The sequence below is a fragment of the Anas acuta genome, chromosome 1 (assembly GCF_963932015.1).
Source record: "Anas acuta chromosome 1, bAnaAcu1.1, whole genome shotgun sequence".
Lineage (NCBI taxonomy): Eukaryota > Metazoa > Chordata > Aves > Anseriformes > Anatidae > Anas > Anas acuta.
The window spans coordinates 76321665-76340031 of NC_088979.1; the positions used below are offsets into that span (position 1 = coordinate 76321665).

The following is an 18367-nucleotide window of genomic DNA, read 5'->3' on the forward strand; positions in this document are numbered from 1 at the left end:
AGTGCTTGGAGAGCTGCTGCCTGTGGGCAGCCCCCCCAGGCTCAGTTGGGGAAGGGCGGCATCCGTGGGAGGGACCCCAGGGGGAGCAGGGGCAGAGTGACCGTGAAGGAGCGGTGGAGGTGAAGTGTCAGGGACTGACCGCAGCCCCCATTCCCTGTTCCCCTGTGCTGCTTGGGGGGGACATAGAAGAGGGTGAATTTGGAGAAGGTGATTTCGGTTTGTTTTGAGTTCTCGCTGCGCTGCTGCACTATTAATTGGCGGCACGTTCAATTAACCTTCCCCAAGAGAAGTCCATTTTGCCCGTGACGGTGAGCAGCGGGTCATTTTATTTTTATATATATAGATATACACATATAAATAGATATATATATGCCCAGAGGCCCCGGGGCCGGCTCCGGGCCGCCCCGCTCCGCGTCCCCCTCCGCCGCCCGTCCCCGTCCCCGTCCCCGCCCCGTCCCCGCCCCGCCGGGCGCAGCCCCCGCCCCCTCCGCGGCCCTGCCCGGAGCCTCCGCGCCGATGCCACGTGGGAGGCGGCGGAGCCGCCGTCGGCGCCGGGCCGGAACCGCGGCCCCCCTGCCGCTGGGCACGGCGCTCGCCGGCCGCCGCGAGGAGGGGAGGTCGCGGAGCCCCCGGGACCGCGGCGGGGTGGCCGAGACCCGATGGGTGCTCGGCGCCGTGGCGCCCGGCTCGCGGCTCGGCCTCCCGGGCCTAGAGGCGCTGGCGGCGGCGGCGGGGCCTAGGGGCGGCTCCCCGCCCTGGGCGGCGCCCGCGCTGCTGCCGGTGCCTCCGGCGGCGCAGCCGGCCCCGCGGCGGGAGGGCAGCGACCTGCCCGCCTGCGCGCCCGCCGCCGCCCTGGCCCTGCTGCGCCTGCAGCCCGGCGCCGACGGCGCGGCGAGGGCGGCCGCGGCCGGGGCTGGGGCCGGGGCCGGGGCCGCGCCGCGGCTGCGGACGGTGTACGTGAACCCGCGCTGGCTGGAGCGGCAGGCGGCGCTCGGGGCGGCCGCGGCGGCCGCCAGCCCCTGCGCCGAGGCGGCGGCGAGCGGCGCGGCCGGGGGCCCGGCGGCGGCGGCGGCGGCGCAGGGCGAGGCGGCCCCGGCAGCGGCCCCGGCCCCGGCCCCGGCTCCGGCCCCAGCTCCAGCCCCGGCCCCGGCCCCGACGGCGGAGGCGGCGGCCACCCCCTACGTGGGGCTGCGGCGGCCCCTGGGCTACCAGCTGGCCAAGGCCACCAAGGAGCGCATCTGGCGGGGGGAGTTCATTGACCTGTTTTCCTTGCTCCACACAGAGCTGGCCCCCGAGCACGGCCCGCGGCCGGGGGACACGCTGGACCAGTGGGTCTCCGCCTTCCTGGTGTACGCCAGCGTGGTGTGCGAGAAGCACCCGGCGCGCTGCGGGGCCATGTTCAAGTACCTGGACACCATCCGCAACCTGCACGCCACCTACGGGGGCACCTCGTGGATGAGCTACGACGAGGACTTTCGGCGGCGGGCGGCCAAGGACCCCAACCTGCCCTGGGGCGACGTCGACCTGGACCTCTGGATGAAGTGGATGGCGCCCCTCAAGTCGCTCATCAGCAGGCACCACCGTGCCGAGAGCGAGCCGCAGGCCGCGCCGCCACCACCGCCGCCGCCACCATCCTCATCGTCGTCCCAGAGCCCCAAGCAGGAGGAGAAAAGCCAGGTGTGACAGGCCGGCGGCCGCGGCGGTGCGATCCCCTGGCCCCAGTGATGCCCCTGCCGAGGGGAAGAGGAGAAGGGGCGAGGAAAGTGGATGGGCAGTTGGGATGTCTGCAGGCACCCACGTCACGGCTCCGACCCTGAGCTCGTGCCCACCAAGCATCAGTTTGCGAGGCATGGGCCATACCTGTGTGGACCGCGCAAGGTGCCCAGCCAGCTGCTGTGGGAGGTGTGCTGGGGAATTGCTGGATTGCTGGGGAAAAATGCTCCCTGGGCAAACAGTTGCTTGTGTAATGTCTATTGCTCCAGCCATCGGGAGTTAGGAACCCCAGTAATTGCCTCCTGAGGATGCAATGTATCCCTGAGGATATATTGTGTTTCCCTAAAGCCATCAGAAGAAGGGCATTTCTTTTACTTTGTGTTGTCTCTAAAAGATTTAACTTTTAGATTTTAAATTAACTTTGTCAGCTGTACCAGGACACAGAGTACAGACTCTGCTGTTGCTGTAGGAACACTGGGTAGTTGCAGGCTGTGTGGGAGGCCAGGAAAATTGATGTAAGTAATGACAAACTTCAATTTGAACAGCCGCGGCTTGCAAGCTTACTGTGATTCGGAGATTTAATTTATTTTGGGCCTCAGCAGATTTAATCCACGAGTTCTGGCCTGTGTTGTGGGATGCAAATGATTAGGGGAGGCAGGGAAGATTTTGTTCACATTAAGGATTTGCTTTTATTACAGACATCAAGTGCCACTGAGTTGGCATAACCTCGAACATACACAGGCAAATCTACTATTTCCACTGCTTGAGCTGTGACAGCACGCTCCAGTGGTACAAAGAGAGTTGCCTGTCTATATTTAGGGTTGTACTGGGTTTTGTTTGTTTTATTTTTTGGGGGTATTGTTTTTAATACTGGTGGCTGTAATCTGTCAGATCCCCAGAGCAGAAAATGCTGGGTACTAAATGTTGAGTTTCATGCCAGCTGAATGATGGTTAAAGGGTTCTGTTACATTGTCCATATTTATGTCTTTAAAAAAAAAAAAAAGTAGGTCCATAGGAAGAACCTTTCCATTCCTGAAGGGGTTTTGCTAGCTCATCAGACATTGCACTTCTCGGTTACCTTCAGCAGAGAGGAGTGGCTAAACTGTTGGACTCTTAGTCTGATCTGGAAAGGGAGGACCTTTTTCAGGGGATCTCCAAGTATTCAGCGCATCACCAAACCCTGATTTCTCTACCTGTCAGAATCTCTGGGTCAACCTGCAGACAAAGAATGGAAACAAAGACAGTGTAACGAACGAGTATTGTAGTAGGTCCCAGTGCCAGCCGTGTGGCCTTGGTGCTTTCTGTGGTTGATGTTTTAGATTTACGTTACTTGTTCTGATATCTCTGTTTAGATTTCTCCATTCTCAAGAACAGCAGCTCAGTTTTTATTTTACTACAGATCTTATGTGAGCACCAGATGGAAAATATCTCATATATTTCATCTCATCCGAGACGGATCTTCAGCCTGTAACGTTACCCAGACTTGTAACTTTCATGATAACTGTTGTGACAGTGCAGAGCTTTGGACTGCTGGCTGCTTAGACACCAGAGGTCTCGATCCCCTTTGGTTGTGTGGAAATTTTCCAATTGATTTTAGTACTGACATTGACTTTTCCTCTCGTCTGAAGAACCAATCAGAAGCTGTGGAAAGAAAAATTCAACGTGTTTATTTTAGCTAAATAGTTTATAAAACGCCCAAATTAGCTTAGTGGTTTGTTTGAACATAGAAACTGCAGTGCTAATAACAGCGTGATGGGAAGTAAAAGCTGTATAACCATTAAGTGTGGATTCAGCTACCTGTCTGTTATTAGAGCACTTCTTAATTGGTAGCACATACTAATTTATAACTGCTCAAGGAAGAAGAACATCCTTAACTGAAACAATCATCTGAGCAGCTGTTAAATGTAGATGACGCTTAGGATAAAGCATGAGCTTATCATTGGCAAGGCAGCAGCAGGGAAATGTTGACCTGAGGGTTTCCCCCTCACCCAGTCTCAGCTCCTGACAAGCTCCAACTGTAAAACTGCTTCAGAGAAGTAAAAGGTTGTGGCTTTGCATTTGGGCAAAAAAATCAGAGAATTCAAATGGGAGAGAATAGGCCGTGATAGACAACAGGCTTTGACCAGAACCTGAGCGTTTTCACCTTCGCACTATTGAGAAGTTTTACAGAGACCTTTTCTCCCAGATTGTTTGCTTGAAATGATGTTTGTTTTCATTTCAGAGGACAGCATTGGGCAGCCTGACTCTATTTAATTTCCCCTTTCAGTAGATTCGTACATGTCAGTTTGTTGCAGTGCCTGTATCTCTCCAGTTCTGCACCGAAGGTTAACCAGTAAAAACAAAGTCAAAGGCAATAAAGGGACGTGTTTGAGGCTAACCCTCCTTTCCGGGGAGACAGTAGAGAGGTATAAGCTTGCTTTAGCTTAGGGAAGTGAGAAACCTCAGCTTTGTTTGAAGGCAGTAATTGGTATAGCTGAGATTCGTTCCTGCATGTGAGTTAACTTTGGACAATTCTCAGTTTATTTTTTTTTTTTATTTCAGACTCCATGAAAACAGAAGGCCAGTTGGAATGGCAGTCAGACTAAGTGGGTGAGTTTATGTATAAAACTGACTAACTTTGGATTTTAAATATTTACAGATTTGTTAAATACAGAATTTCTTATTGGTGCCAACAGCCTGACTCCGTTGGTGTTTAAGTGGAGCTCTGGTATTCTAGTGCATTCTTTTACCTCTGCTTCTGTTGCGTTGCAAGCTGTGCTAGAGAAGACGTAGGAAATTCATTTTACCCAATCAGCAATTGTAACAATGGACTACAAACCTGCAGAGCAAGCCAGTTTGCTGGAAAACAGGAATTCCTGCAGCGCAGCACTTGTCACAGACTATCCAAAGAGGGCAAAGATTCAGGAAGGTGAATAAATTGAACATTGGTTGAATGAGGTCAGGAACAGTCTCCCGGAGGAGAACCCTGCCCTAAAATACTACATTGAAAATATAAGCCAATTTAATGCGCAGATTAACCCTTCTCATTTGAGCAAACCTGTGTGCAATCCTGGATCTTTGCAGATCACAACCGGACACTTCAAAAAGAAAAGGAAAAAAAAAAAAGTAAAATAATCTGTGTACTATATTTGCTTAAAAAATAAATCATAACTTGTCTTGTTACAGCTGTTAATTTTACCATTTCATTGAGAATATCTGCAACATAAATGTATATTTGACTTTAAACAGTATCCTACATTTGGTATAACTCAGGTTGTTGACAAAATAATTCTGTGAGGCTCAATACCGCCTCTTCTTTCGTCTCTGAGAAATGGATTAACTGTTGCTGTCATTGCCAGAAGTAATTTATAGCCCAATTGTGCATTACAAAATTCTTGATCAGATAGAACAATTGACCTAAATTATTATTCTATTTTTGTCTTATAGAATGCTTAGGATCCTGAGCATCAGACTTCACTTTTGTGGTCTGGCGTTCATGAAAATCATATTCACTGGTTCATGGTTAAATTATTTTACATCTCAGTATTTTGTTTTCTTTTCCTTTCCCCTTGCATACTAGGGAGTATGATCAAGGTAATACTATGATCCAGTAAGGCACATGATGGTAAGGGTATGCCTTTAGTTGTTTCAGGAAAAAAAAAAAACAAACTGCCGTTATCTGCTCTCCTTTACCTTTCCTTGATAGTTTCAGTAATATGCATAACATGAAGTGTTTGTAAATTGATTTAAAACAAATGTTTGTGACTTCACCTAAATAAATTTTTATATTTAAATACTGTTCTTAATCTTAGTCTTTTTTTCCCCCCTTGCTCGTATATCATCACTTCCCCTTTTGCAATCACGGTTTCCATCACCTGACCTTTTACAGAATTTTTGGTTTTCTACTTAAGAAAGCACAACAGAATCTTAACTATTGACGAGGAACAAATTGGCCTTTGAAGTTGGCTTGCCATGCTTTGTTTTATAAAGACTTGATAATATTCTAACTGTAGTTGTTGTAGTTTTATTTGCCGGTTGTTGAGGCAATGGTAGGAATCAGGCTGTAGTCTACCGGAAAACGTAACAGCTGCTGTGTTGGAATACCAGTATTTTAGTGGGCTCCAGAATGGGAATCTGGTCCACTGAATGCTGAAATTTGTGTTCTATATGGTAGAATATGAAACAATCTTACAGATATAATTACGGACTGTAAGAGTCTTTAATTCTTGAGAAGGTGCTTTAGCTCAGTCAGCAGATCACTTGCATCATTTCACCCTTGTCCTGTTTTCCCAGGAAATCTGAGTTCTGTTACTCACTAGTCTGTGCTACATCTCTTCACCATCGTTGCTACATGCTAATCGCTGCAGGCATCTTCTCCTGAGGAAGTTCAGTAACAGTGGCAGGATCTGGGGAGCAAGTGGGGGCGGAAGGGCACTGGGTGGCAGGAGAAGCAAGGAAGGATGAGCAGACATTGGTCCCTTCTGTCCCAGTGATGAGTTGCACAAGCGTGCGTCTTAACCTCCTGACTCAGAGCAGCAAAGCAGTGACAGTCGTGTTTTTCCTGTCCTGCTTGGGAGCAGCATACCCAGCTGGAGTCTGAAGCACTTCCTAGTGCTTGTTGCTTAGTCCTTCTGCCAAGAATTTGTTGGTTTTGTCTGTTACTCTCTCCAGTCTTCCTACAGTCTGGTGCCCTTCCTGGCACTCTGTCACCTCCCAGTTTCCTGGTTGCCACTGATGCTGGACTGGACCACCCTGTCTTCTGTGTGCTGGAGACATTGCCAGGGCTCTGCCTTGCTCTCCAGTGTTAGTGGCTGCTTTAAAATTGCTTCCTGCTTTTAAGGATACTTGCCATGCAAAGTATTAGCAGTGGTGTTTTTCAGACACACGGGATCTCCCTGCAATAGCCCCCACTTTGTTTTAGACCTCCATAAACTTGGCCTTCATCACCGTCTTTGAGCCCCCTGTAATTTCACTGCATGTGCTTGCTCTGGTGTTAATTTTTGCACATGTGCTGCCCTGCTCATTGCTGTGCTGTAAGCTTCTGCATGAAAATTCCTTCTCCCTTAGTTTCTCATTAGAAGTATTTGGCTTCAACAGGTTTCTTCGGTTCCCAGCAACTCGCTACTGCATGGATGCGCGTATGGCATTGGCACTGGGTGAATCCTGCCCTTACAGCTCCTGAGGTTGTCGTGTCCTTGTTGAGTCAGCGTGCTGGCTGTGCTGAAGGGGTGACGCAGGACCACGGATCTTCTGTTCATCATTGATTCATGAGTAGATTTCTTCTGGTGATTGCAGGCGAAGCTTGCTGTCACTTACATGATACGTCAGACAGCATGGAGGTGCTGATACCTGCTGCCTGAAAGCAGATGTTGAAGATAACCATTTAACTGAGTGACGAGTGAAGACACAGCACACAGTAGGTGAGAGGCTTAGAGGAGAAATGAGTCATGATTTTATTACCCGTACACTGTGTTCTGCAGCAGAAATCGCGAATACACATTTTTTAATACTGTTTTTGTAAGTCCCATTACTTAGATAGGATGGGAAGATGTTCTCTCTTCAGTGTTTCTGTATTTCTTATGCTTTGCTCAAAATAAATTATAAAATCACAGAATGGCTTGGGTTGGACCTTCAAGATCATCTAACTCCAACCCCCCTGCCGTGGGCAAGGATGCCTCCCACTAGATCAGGTTGGCTGAGGCCCCATCCAGTCTGGCCTTGAACACCTCCAGGGATGGGGCATCCACAGTTTCTCTCAAGCAGTGTTTGTACAAAATCGCAGCGAAAATAGAAGACTGATGGAATTTCTGGGTGGGAATACTTCTAAAATGTGTGGGAACTGATTTCTTTGGGAGGACCAGCATGTTATAGAAAAATAGTTTTCTGTTAGTTGACTAGAATTCTGGCACAGACTTCTGGGGTAATTGCAGATAAGTTTATTTGTAAGATTTCCAGCAAGACAGGTACCTGTTTTCACAGGTGTGCTTTTTATAGGCTGGATTGATACATGGTCTTGTTACAAAGGGCAAATTAAAAGCAGTGCAGTGATTTGACAGCCCAAAATGTCTTGCAACTTGGGAAGGGGTGAGACAATACTGCGTAAACCTGGGCAAACTGACACGGCTGGGAAGAGTCAAGCTTCAGCACAGCTAGAGCCAGATCAGTGGTGTTTCAAACTTCCACCTGTGTGCAGCTGTTAGCTTTGAGATACTTGGAGAAATGAGCCTGAAAAATGAGCCTGTTACTACTCTTCTGCCCTTTACTGGTGTAATGATGGAGCTTAAAAGTGAGGTGATTGATAGCACATTTTACTTGTGAGGTAGCCCCATCACTGCTGCAGTTGAGCAAAATTATTACTTCCGAGCTCTGATGAGATCCTGTCAGTTTTTCAATGTGACTTTCAATTTAAGCCTCAATTGTTGCTTTCCCATCTCGCTCTTTCTCCTGTTATCCCATCAGCTGTGACTTTCTCTTTTATAAAAATCTGGTGAACACAGCAAATGTGTTCTTAGCCTTAGGATCAGGCAGTGTCTGCATGCACAGAGCCTTTCACACTCGTGTGCGTCGTTTTGCCAAGTTACTGTGGTCTAGCATGAAGTTTTGCAAGCATCTAAATTAGCTTGAATCTAACTGTCTGGATGGAGTGCACGTGGGAGACTTCCAGGCTGCCTGCAAGGTTCATGTGTTTTTGTGAAACCAGCGCAGCTGGCTGCAGGTCCCTCTGACAACTCTTACAGTAAAATCAAACCCAAAAGCCCAGAGACTGCTGTAACCAGTGAGAAGAGGGATGTGAGGCAGTACTAACAGCCTGAGTGTTTGTGGATGTGTTGCCTAGTGAAGTTATCAAACTTTTGGGGGGCCATCTGCTTAGTCAGGGCTGCAACAACTTACAGTGTCTATGGGAGAGCTTTTGGTAATTCTTCTTACAGACTTTTTGTCCCTGAAAACTTGCTGAGAAATTTTACAAAGCTAGATCTTACTTCTTCCCCTCTCATTTTGGCCCTCAGGTTTGACTATCATGCTGTTTCAGGGTTCAGTATGTGTTAGTCCAGCCTGATACAGCACGTACATTTTTATGCATGTAATCTTGTCCAAGCACTCTTACTGTTTGTTCAGGTTTTTATGACTGGGAATTCTCACCAAAACCAGTTGGCATCTTCATATTATGGCAGTTCACTGGTCAATCAGCTATATGCCATATGAGATTTAAGTAGAAATACACACAGTATCTTTATAATATTCATAAACTTGAAATATTTCAAGAAGTACTTTTACCTTTTTTGGTGGTGGTTGTTCTTTCTTTACTTTAGAGAACATTTTCTTCTTCCCAGCATCTCAGTGCAGTGTTTCTGTGTTAGTATTTCCAGGGCAGCAGGGAATGTTTACATCCAAACAAAATCATTTTTCTTTGATTTTTTTTTTTTCAATTGTGAACATTTGTAGCCAATAAAATCCTTTCCACTTAACTCTGTCAGTATTTAGCTTAATTCTGTAGATTCTGTGCAGAGTCTAAAACTCAAATTGCATTTAGTGCAATTTGCACCTTCGTCAGTGGATGCCAGAAATGTCACTCACCACTTAAAATGACAGTCTTAATGATCTAAAGTCAGGAATGGCTGTTTAAAAACAGAAATATGGTTTACATTTGCTTTAGGTATTACAAGCACCTTCTGCCTCGGTTATGTGGTTCATAGCGTCCATAAATAATGCAGTGTTTGGGATAGACTGATAAGTTTATTTGCATATGAAGGCTTAACCCGTTATTGTGAGTGGCTTGCTCTTCAAAGGCAACCACAGTTTAAGGGCTGGGTGTGCTGGTTGTAAGTGATGGGGCTGTCATCAGTAAGCTGCAAGACAATACGTGTTTTCCTCTATAGATGGGGCAAGACAGCTCCTTAAAATGTGTAATGCAAACCCAGAATTTTAACCTGCCCTGCTGAGACTGTCCACTCTCCCCTTCAACTTTCTGGCCATTATTTTCCACTGTACATCCCCTTCTCCTCTGTTGTTTTTCTTTCCCCGCTCCGTGAAAGTCCAGTGTCACTCATGTTGATGCTTGGAAGGAAGGAATACTGCTAGTACCCGCAGATGGTTCCCTACCACATACATCTCTTCCATACAGTGCGAAGCAAAAAGAGGTTTTTGCCCTTAAAGCTGGGGAATGAGGTTTGTACAGCTACTTACCAGAGGTTCTGGGGTTAGAAATGTTTGCAGTCCTGAATTCCTGGCAATGAAATAAAAGTCAGTTCAAGGTTGGGGGTTCTGCTCAGGGAGTACAGGTGTGTGCTGCACTTGGTGTGTCTATGCGGGTAATGAGAAAGAGATTTGAAGCAATAGGCTTCTCAAAGTGATCTGGATTGAGAGAAGCATTTCATTTTCCTTTTTTCTGTGTCATTTTCTTGTCACTTTTCTTTCTCTCTCCCTCACTGGCAGTCTCCCAAGCCAGATGAGTGGCTCTGTTATCAGGTATCCACCAGGAGAACAGTCTATTAAATTGGATTGCTAAAAGAAATGCAAAACTCCTTACACCTCCAAGAACAGAGATTTTCCTGTAGAAGCACAATGCATTTGGTGTTATTGAAGGGAAAAAAATGTGATTTCAGGGGCCCAATCTGTTCTCTGCTTCCCCATTCAGGATAAGCAGATTCAGCCGCACCGCCTAATTATGGTATAGGCTGGTGGAAACGCTATGTGTAGAGTACCTTGAGGAGGTTTAGTGCCAGAAGGCAAATATGCCTTGCAGGCCAATACATGAGCAGTAAAAAGAGCCCTGCCTGCAAGTGGAGGTGAACAGGCTGTTGGTGATGCCAACCCACTAAGCATGAGGGCACTTCAAGGAACTGCTTACGGAGCTCAAGCAGAGAGCTTGGAAGATCACTCTTTGTGTTGCCTTTTAGCGTACTTTGGGGAAAAAAGAAGAGAAAGTGCTTGGCTTGTATGACTGGAATGTGCAACAAATAACAATAACATATAAGCTACAGTTGCAAATGGTTTTGGGAGGGGAGAGTGGGTGGGTAACTGGTATTCATCATTTCTGAAAATACGCATTTTTTATTTTAAACATTTTGATTGCATGCAAGTGAACAGGAATTGAAATAAATCTGTAAGCAAGGTAGAGAATGGTACATTTACCAGTGTATTAAACATACTTAAAATATTTTGTGACTTTAACAGGCATTTAAAAACATGTATTCTTTTATCAGTGCTGAAAACATTGAAAGCAAACTTTTAGCATGTTACAATACTGTTGCACTGGTGAGAGCAAGGCAAGTTGCTTGTGGCTCTGTATTGCACAGAGGTATATGCAATCTCAGTTACTCTCCTTCAGAAGGGAGAGGATTGGATAAGAGCATCCTTTGCCCACTTCTCATGTGAGGGATGTGCTAATATGGAGTTGTTCCCCAAGTTAGGAAGCTGAGAACGAGACCTTGGGCCACATGGTGCCCTGCTGGAGCCCCAGTGGATCTGTTGGGCTTAGAGATGCACGGTATCTTTTTGCTTCTCTTAATCTCTCCAACCCATAGAAATGAGCAAATTCCACAGAGCATGGAAACCAAGAAACTCATCTCTCTTGTTCCCCCCCACCTCAGTATTCCTGCGGCTCCAGTCTTGAGACCTTGTTCTGTGAAGCTGCTGGGAGAGGGACTCATTGGATCCAACCAAGAGTAAGGTGTGGAGCATTGGTAGAGATGTCTCCTCACTGTTGTAAGGGAAGTGCAGTGAATGCTACTAAGCTTACCACAGGAAATGTTGCTTATAGTTTGGTTTGTATCTCACATCTGTGGAGGCCCAGACAAGAGAAATGTGCTTATTGCTACGGCTTGCGTTGCCTTGCAGTTCGTGACAATACACCCTGTGTGTCAGCACAAACTGGTGTGGGATAATGTAGCTGTGGTAGGAGGAGAAAACTCTTCGACAAAATGTGTCCCGGTGAGATGGCTGACTCGGTGGCTTAACCTTGTAAACCACAGGGTAGTAAAATGTATTTTACCTCTTCTTCAGAATGCAGAAAGGACTTTTTTGAGTTCAGCCTGTTACCTTGAGCACATGTGCCTGTTTGATGTAGTGAGCCTTTTAAAAATAAAGTTGCAAATGTTGAGCCTGGTCAAGCAAGACCTTGAAAGCACTGAAGTGTTAGCTCTCGACAGCTTCACCCATTAGTGTGTTCTGCTCAAAACTACTGGTAATCCAATGAACTTCTGTTATTGCTGTTTTAATGCCTGTGGAAATCCACCATGGGTTTCCAGCATTTGCATTAATTTAATGAACCTATTCAAAGGACCTCTATTTCTGTTTATTTTTTTCCTGTATGAGAAATGTCATTGTTAAAAGGAGAGTGATTTCAGATATCAACACACAGGCTAGAGCTATATAGGAAATTTCATAGGCTTGAGTTTACCTGATCCTCCCCTTGTAGCTGTACTGTGTGAAAACAGGCTGGACCAGAGTGTCAAAGAGCCAGAAGTACCTGGTGGGCCAGTGAAGAAAAGCCATTTTAGACAGCTGAGGACAGGAGACCTGTCTTAATGTTTAGTTAGATGACTTTCACTGTGATGTAAGGATTTGGGGAAGCAGGAAACAGGCGTGCCAATGTGTGCACACACCACGCGCTAGTAGACCACACAGCCCTCTAGAGAAGAGGTTTGGGGATGGCTGTAGATTTCTTGCTTTCCCTTCTTGGCACTTTGTGGTGCCTGCTGTTGAGGATTTGAGAGCAGAGAGGTGTCTGTTTGCTGTTCCCTGTGGGCACCTGGGCAGAACAGCTGGGAGTTGTGCTGTGGGCTGTGGGCAGGCGACCACGGCTGGAGGCTGTCGGGGTGATGTGGGGCCATGGCTGCAGGGAGGCGGCCTGAGCTGGCCATGCTCTGGGAGCCGGTGGCAGTAGCAGGAATTTTGTTGATGCCTAGGAAGGTTTGGTTTTACAGATTGTAACTGCAGAACATGCCTGAGAAAACACAGTCAATGTTAACCTGCAGGAAGTCGGCCTACTCCTTGCTCAGATGCCTTTTTCAGGCAGTGAGGACACGGCAGAGTCTGTCAGCCCTTGCTGCATGTCGTGCTGAAGGTGGTCAACACTGAGATGCAGCTCAGAGATGATAAAGATGTTTTACACAGGGCAAATTGTCAAGTGTGCCGTGTAAATAGCTCTTCACTGTATTTCCTGCTGTGGTTTCTACTCCAGTCTTTGTCCTGGAATTTCGTCTGTGGTCGGGTTGGGTTGGGATTGTTTTGGAGCAGAAGTTCCCAGGAGGCAGGCAGTGGCGGTGCCCTGAGTAGAAACTGTTCAGAGCCCTCTGAGCCATACTCACGGTCTCCCTTCCGTGTGTGCTACTTTGCTTTTATTTGTGCTTAATTTTATCTACTGTTGTTCTGTTTTAATCTGCTGTTCATCTCGAAATCCTTTTGCTAGCTAGCGTGTATGAGAAGCTCAACCTCCGTATCCTCTAGCTTGTTTTGTTCCTCTTAGGTCTCTTGTCCTCCGAGACAGTGTGCTGTTCTTTACAGTACGAGCTTCTGCTTATCGTGTTCCTGAAACAAAGCTTTGCCACGTGACCTTGGCTTCAGCATTCTGCCAAAAAATACATCTAAACCCATTTTGTTTAAAGTGACGCTGCTCCTCCAGCGACTAGGTAATAATTATCCCAAGCTTTCTCAACAGATGGGCCCCGTATGTTCAGCATCACACCTGTGTATGTTTATTTACTTTAAAAAGTATTTCCAGTGAAGTGTTTTCATTGCTGAAGGTTTATTATAACAAACTGCAGTGTGAGAAAGGTTGTTTGGTTGCTTTTTCTTTGTTGTTGCCTTTTTTTTTTTTATTTGTTTGAAAACAGCAATTTCCATGGGACAAAAGATGTCTAAATTACTTTACCTGAAGATACTTTTACTCCTTTTTAATATGTGAAAGAAGAATAGATGAATCTAGAAATCTTGGAATTTGCACAGAAATTTTTCATTTTACTTCAAGGCCTTGGAAGCACATCATGGCTGTCTTGCCATAATTATATGCAGCCTTTTAATGCATAAAGGTGTGTGTGCTAGCAAAAAATGAGTCTTGGCTTCTCCATTAACAGCGATAGCCTACAATGCAAGTGGGATTTTTCAAAACATTTTTATATCAGAAACTTTAAATTATTCCTCACTCCGTTTACAAGGTAGCCAAACTGACATGAACCAATCTGTAGCACTGTCTTTAGTTTCTATTTTGGTGGTCCAGCTTGGAGCCAGACCTTTTTTGTTAACTTGGAGTTTTTCTGGCACAATTTAAAAATGGCTCTTCTATTATTCCTAACATTTTGCAAAATCTCCCCTCAGAATAGGCTTTTCTAAATTAACCAGTGCTTGTGCAATTATTTTCTACTTCTTACAAAACCACAGCTGAAAGAAGCAATTTAAAAGCTTGATTGCCACTTTAAACTTGGAATTTCATCTGTCTTTAACATGAAGAAATTCTCATTTCATGATTGTTTGCAGCCATTTCTCTGGCCAATATTAATGGGATTTTTTGGGTGTGCACAGACTGTGGGATCTAGTGCTTAGGGATTTAGAAATGAGGGGCTCTCATACGAGTGATTCCAGATGGTTGGATTCTTTTGTCGGACAATGTCCTGACTCTTCCCAGGATACAAATTGCACCAAATGTCTCACGATGGTAACATGCTGCCTCTCAAGAGGCATTTGGAGTAGCTAGGCTGTATTGTGCCTTGGTAATGTTGCAGTGAAACTGTCTGATCCGGACTTGGAAGAAGAATAATAGTAAGCTTTCCCAATACCACTATGAAGAAAAAGCACCTGAAGAATCCCAGCAAGTGCAGCCAAGAAGCCAAGCAAAGAAAGCTGACCCCGTGGCATGTGCCAGACCATAGTGTGGGAATGGAGAGATCCATGCAGCTTCACTCTCAGCACAGAGGAAGGGAGCTGTGCCGTGCAGGGGCAGTGGAGCTAATTTCAGGATTAGGCACCGCAGAGTCCTGGCAGCATCCTGGCTGTGTAGGTATGGCGAGTCCAAATCCTGTAGGACTTGCTGTATCAATTTGCTACAAACTGCCCCTAGCAAGACAGCAGCATGCACCAGGATAGCAGCTGCTTGTCTGTCCCTTTTGGACAAGGCAGATGCGCACCTCTGGCATGAGCTAGAGCCAGGACTTGACTCATAAAGCAGTTTGGGCATGCAGGAGCATTGGATCCAAGTCACACCAGTCCTAACAGCAGCAGTGGTCAGACCTGCGTGTGGCTAAATTTAACATGCTTGTCTACATTTATTCCTCTTTTCCCCCAATATATACAGCTAAGCTTACGTAAGTACATTTAAAAAAAAATAAACAAAAAGCTAATTTCACTTTCAAGCCTTAGATGTATGCTAATGGTCTAAGCATAAATAAATGAATAAATGTCCACGTGCGTCTGTTTCATTTGAAAATACATTTGCAGCTATGCAGTTGAGAAATGTCTCGTGGAGTCCCCAGGCTTTTCCTGTTCCTCAAGCAAAGAGGGAATCTGTCTGCAAGACAGCAGCCACCTCGCGTGCTGCACTGCTGATAGCTGCAGAGGTGCTGCACGGACAAGCCACAACAGCGGCCCCAATCTGAACTTCACGGGGACAGCTGATATCTCGACAGCTTCATCCCTGCAAACTCAGGACATCTGGACCAATCTAGGTACATGGAGTGAGGACAGAAAAATAGACCACAAGCAGTTTGTAAGACATAGTGTTTTCCAATTGCTCTCTCAGTGCGCGTCATTCTGTATCCCAGGAATATTTCCCACTGTCAGAAAAATATGTCATGTTTTTAAACAGAATGCATCTTCACATGCACAGAGTTGGCATCCACTAAGCTTCACTATAAACTTTTCTTTCCTAGGCAATAGAAGTTCTCATTATCCTCCCGAGGCACTAACAGTCTTTTCATTTATTGCTTTTAGATCTCCCAGCAGAATACAGAGCAGATAACAAATGAATGCTTCGATTTTTAGAAACTTTTAGTAGATGGTATGTTTTCATAATGCAGAAATTATTACACATCTTGTCCTTCTGGCTGGAGAAATGAGCACTGACATATTGCAGTTTTAAGGGGGTGAATTCATTCCGAGAACAACCATGTGTCCTGGGAAAAAGATGGGAAGAGATAAACAAAATAAATAAACATTTGGAATGGAAATGGTGAGTTAGTAGCTGTCTGAAGTGGAAAGCAGAATCCAAGTGTATTTCTTTTTATGCGTGTGTTGTTGTTTGACATCTTAAATCAAGAGACAACAATCTGCCCATTTTTTCCAATAACTGCCTGCATGCCCAACCCCACTAAATATTGTTAGCAGGTCCTGGCCAAGCAATGGACAATAGATTGAAATGGTTAATTCTATATATTGTTAATTCTAATCCTTTTTATTCCCATTACATTTAGATATTGATTTTGCTCTTAAATTGAAACCTTACAAACGTGCCAGCTCTGCTGTTTGGTTTCAACCATATGCACCCATCGATAACTGGTAAGATACCAATTAATACTGTAAAAATGAAGTGGAGGCATTTAGGATCCATCCCCCTTAGCGATGCTCACAGGTCAGACAAGGATTTCACCGGTGAGGGAGGCTTCCTGGCTCACATGAGTCAGCAGAGCTGGCCCAACGCCTGGCCTCCTGCCATCGGTGCGAAGTGCCTGCTGAAGGCGAGAGCTCGCGGTTAGCACACCGCTGAAATATGCCACTTGGCACCAGGGTCCCTACGGCCATCCAGCGCGACTGGGAGCAGCCCTTGGGCCAGCATCGGAGCAGCACGTTGGCACGAAGTCACTCCGTCAGTCTCTGGGATGTGCCAAGCAAATCCCTGGCTGAGCAGTGCAAATAAGGCCTGGGGCACGCTTGCAGGCTGTGACAGTAAGGAGCTGTGCGAGCGCCTGCTCTGCCCCATGCAAGGAGATGTGCCACAGCGTGCCCTGGGGAAGGGTGGACGCTTGCAGCGTGCAGGGTACCTGTAGCTGCTTGGGCTGAGTCTCAAACTGATTTTTCATCTCTTTGTAGCAAACCAAAAGTTGAAAAGAGAACAACATGTTCGGTCTGCTTGAGCTGAACTTCTGTTCTTCTCAATTTTTACTTTTTTTTTTTTTTTTTTCCAGATTAAACGAAACATTATTAGGCAGAGTTGGAGGGGGTTAATAGACCCAGCACTGTTTCTATCTGTTAAGGGAGACACGACATTAGAGAAGGCACCTTTCCAGGACACCATATGCTCCTTGTCAGTACAGGCCTACAGTACAGAATCGGTTGTTAAATCTGAAGCATTCATCTTCTGAAGTTTCTCGTGAGCTTTCTATCTTTTACATGTAGTTCCTACCCTGTTTGTTTCTTTCCTCCTCTGCTGTTTATTGTTGCTTTAGTTTTTAAAAATTCCTCTTGCTGTGAGTCAGCTCAGCTCAGTCTAAACACAACACCCCTGCGAATGCTTCTCCCTTGCCTTACGGCTGCAGCCCGCTGCATGCGCTCGGTGTCCTGCAAGTGCTGCCTCACCCCAAGCACCACAGCCCCGCTGCACCCCAGCTCCCCATTTCAGCATCCTCTCCTTCTCTCCCTGTGCCCACAGCTCTGTTTATTCCCACTCTGTACTTTCTCTTTTCTCCTTGTACATTTGAATGTGATGAGTTTGTCCTCTTCCTCTGTTGTCCCTCATGCTTAGCCCCGCTGTACTGTGGTCCCCATGCCCCCATCCCGGACCCGACCCCACAGTCCTGCCACCCACCTCTGCTCTACTCCAGGGCCGCTATCCCAGCTCACCCTCAAACTAAGAGGCTCCTTCCTGCTTCTGCTGCTGCTGTGTTTTCCTTTCTACTCACTGGCACGCCTAACTAAGCAGCTTAGGGCCCAGTTAATAACAGGTTGGGTGGGTGGAGATTTTTTTTTTTTTTTTTCACAAATAAATAAATGGATCTGTCATGAATGCCATGGCTCGAGCCGGCAAAGAAAAGGTGGAAATACTCTTGGCCTATTGGAAATATCAAAGGTAAGATGATACGCTGTGGGACTAAGGAGGGCAGATGAAGCAAATCCTGGCCTGCAGCTAAAGAAACATGGCCAGCAGGCCGACAGAGGTGATTGTCCCCCCTGCTCTGCTCTCGTGAAATCCCACCTGGAGTGCTGTGTTCAGCTCTGGGGCCCCCAGCACAAGAAGGACATGGACCAATTAGAGTGGGTCCAGAGAAGGGCCACGAGGACGTTCAGAGGGCTGGATCACCTCTCCTATGCCTCAGCCTCAGGGAGCTGGGGTTGTTCAGCCTGGAGAAGAGAAGGCTCTGGGGAGACCTTACAGTGGCCTTCCAGTGCCTAAAGGGGGCCTGCAGGAAAGCTGGGGAGGGACTCTTTGTGAGGGAGGGTAGTGATAGGACAAGGGGGAATGTCTTTAAACTAAAAGAGGGTAGATTTAGATTAGATATTCAGAAGAAATCCTTCACTCAGAGGATGGTGAGACCCTGGCACAGGTTGCCCAGAGAAGCTGTGGGTGCCCCATCCCTGGAGGTGTTTGAGGCGAGGCTGGATGGGGCTTTGGGCAGCCTGGGCTGGTGGGAGGTGTCTCCACCCATGGCAGGGGGTTGGAACAAGAAGGTCTTTAAGGCCCATTCCAGCCCAAACCATTGTGTGATTTTATGATTCGAAGAAATGACACACAGTTTTGCACACAGCTTTT

At 46.7% G+C, this 18367-nt stretch overlaps 1 protein-coding gene across 2 annotated transcripts; it reads left to right on the forward strand.

Moving 5' to 3' along the window:
- The first annotated feature begins 497 nt into the window (after window positions 1-497).
- LOC137856971 (mRNA decay activator protein ZFP36L3-like) lies at window positions 498-7306 on the forward strand. Of its 2 annotated transcripts, none has more exons than XM_068682928.1 (3): window positions 498-1677; window positions 4255-4302; window positions 6790-7306. In XM_068682928.1, the coding sequence occupies exons 1-2, from the start codon at window positions 517-519 to the stop codon at window positions 4261-4263; spliced, it is 1170 nt and encodes a 389-aa protein (XP_068539029.1). In that variant the 5' UTR covers window positions 498-516; the 3' UTR covers window positions 4264-4302; window positions 6790-7306. The 2 variants fall into 2 exon arrangements, with proteins under 2 accessions (XP_068539029.1, XP_068539020.1); XM_068682919.1 differs by lacking the exon at window positions 6790-7306 and adding an exon at window positions 4389-5486 and having other exon boundaries at window positions 499-1677.
- The last annotated feature ends 11061 nt before the right edge of the window (window positions 7307-18367 follow it).

What these genes read in the sequence shown, in the direction of transcription:
- LOC137856971 (XM_068682928.1), top strand. Translation starts at nt 517, where the DNA reads ATGCCACGTGGGAGGCGGCGGAGCCGCCGTCGGCGCCGGGCCGGAACC.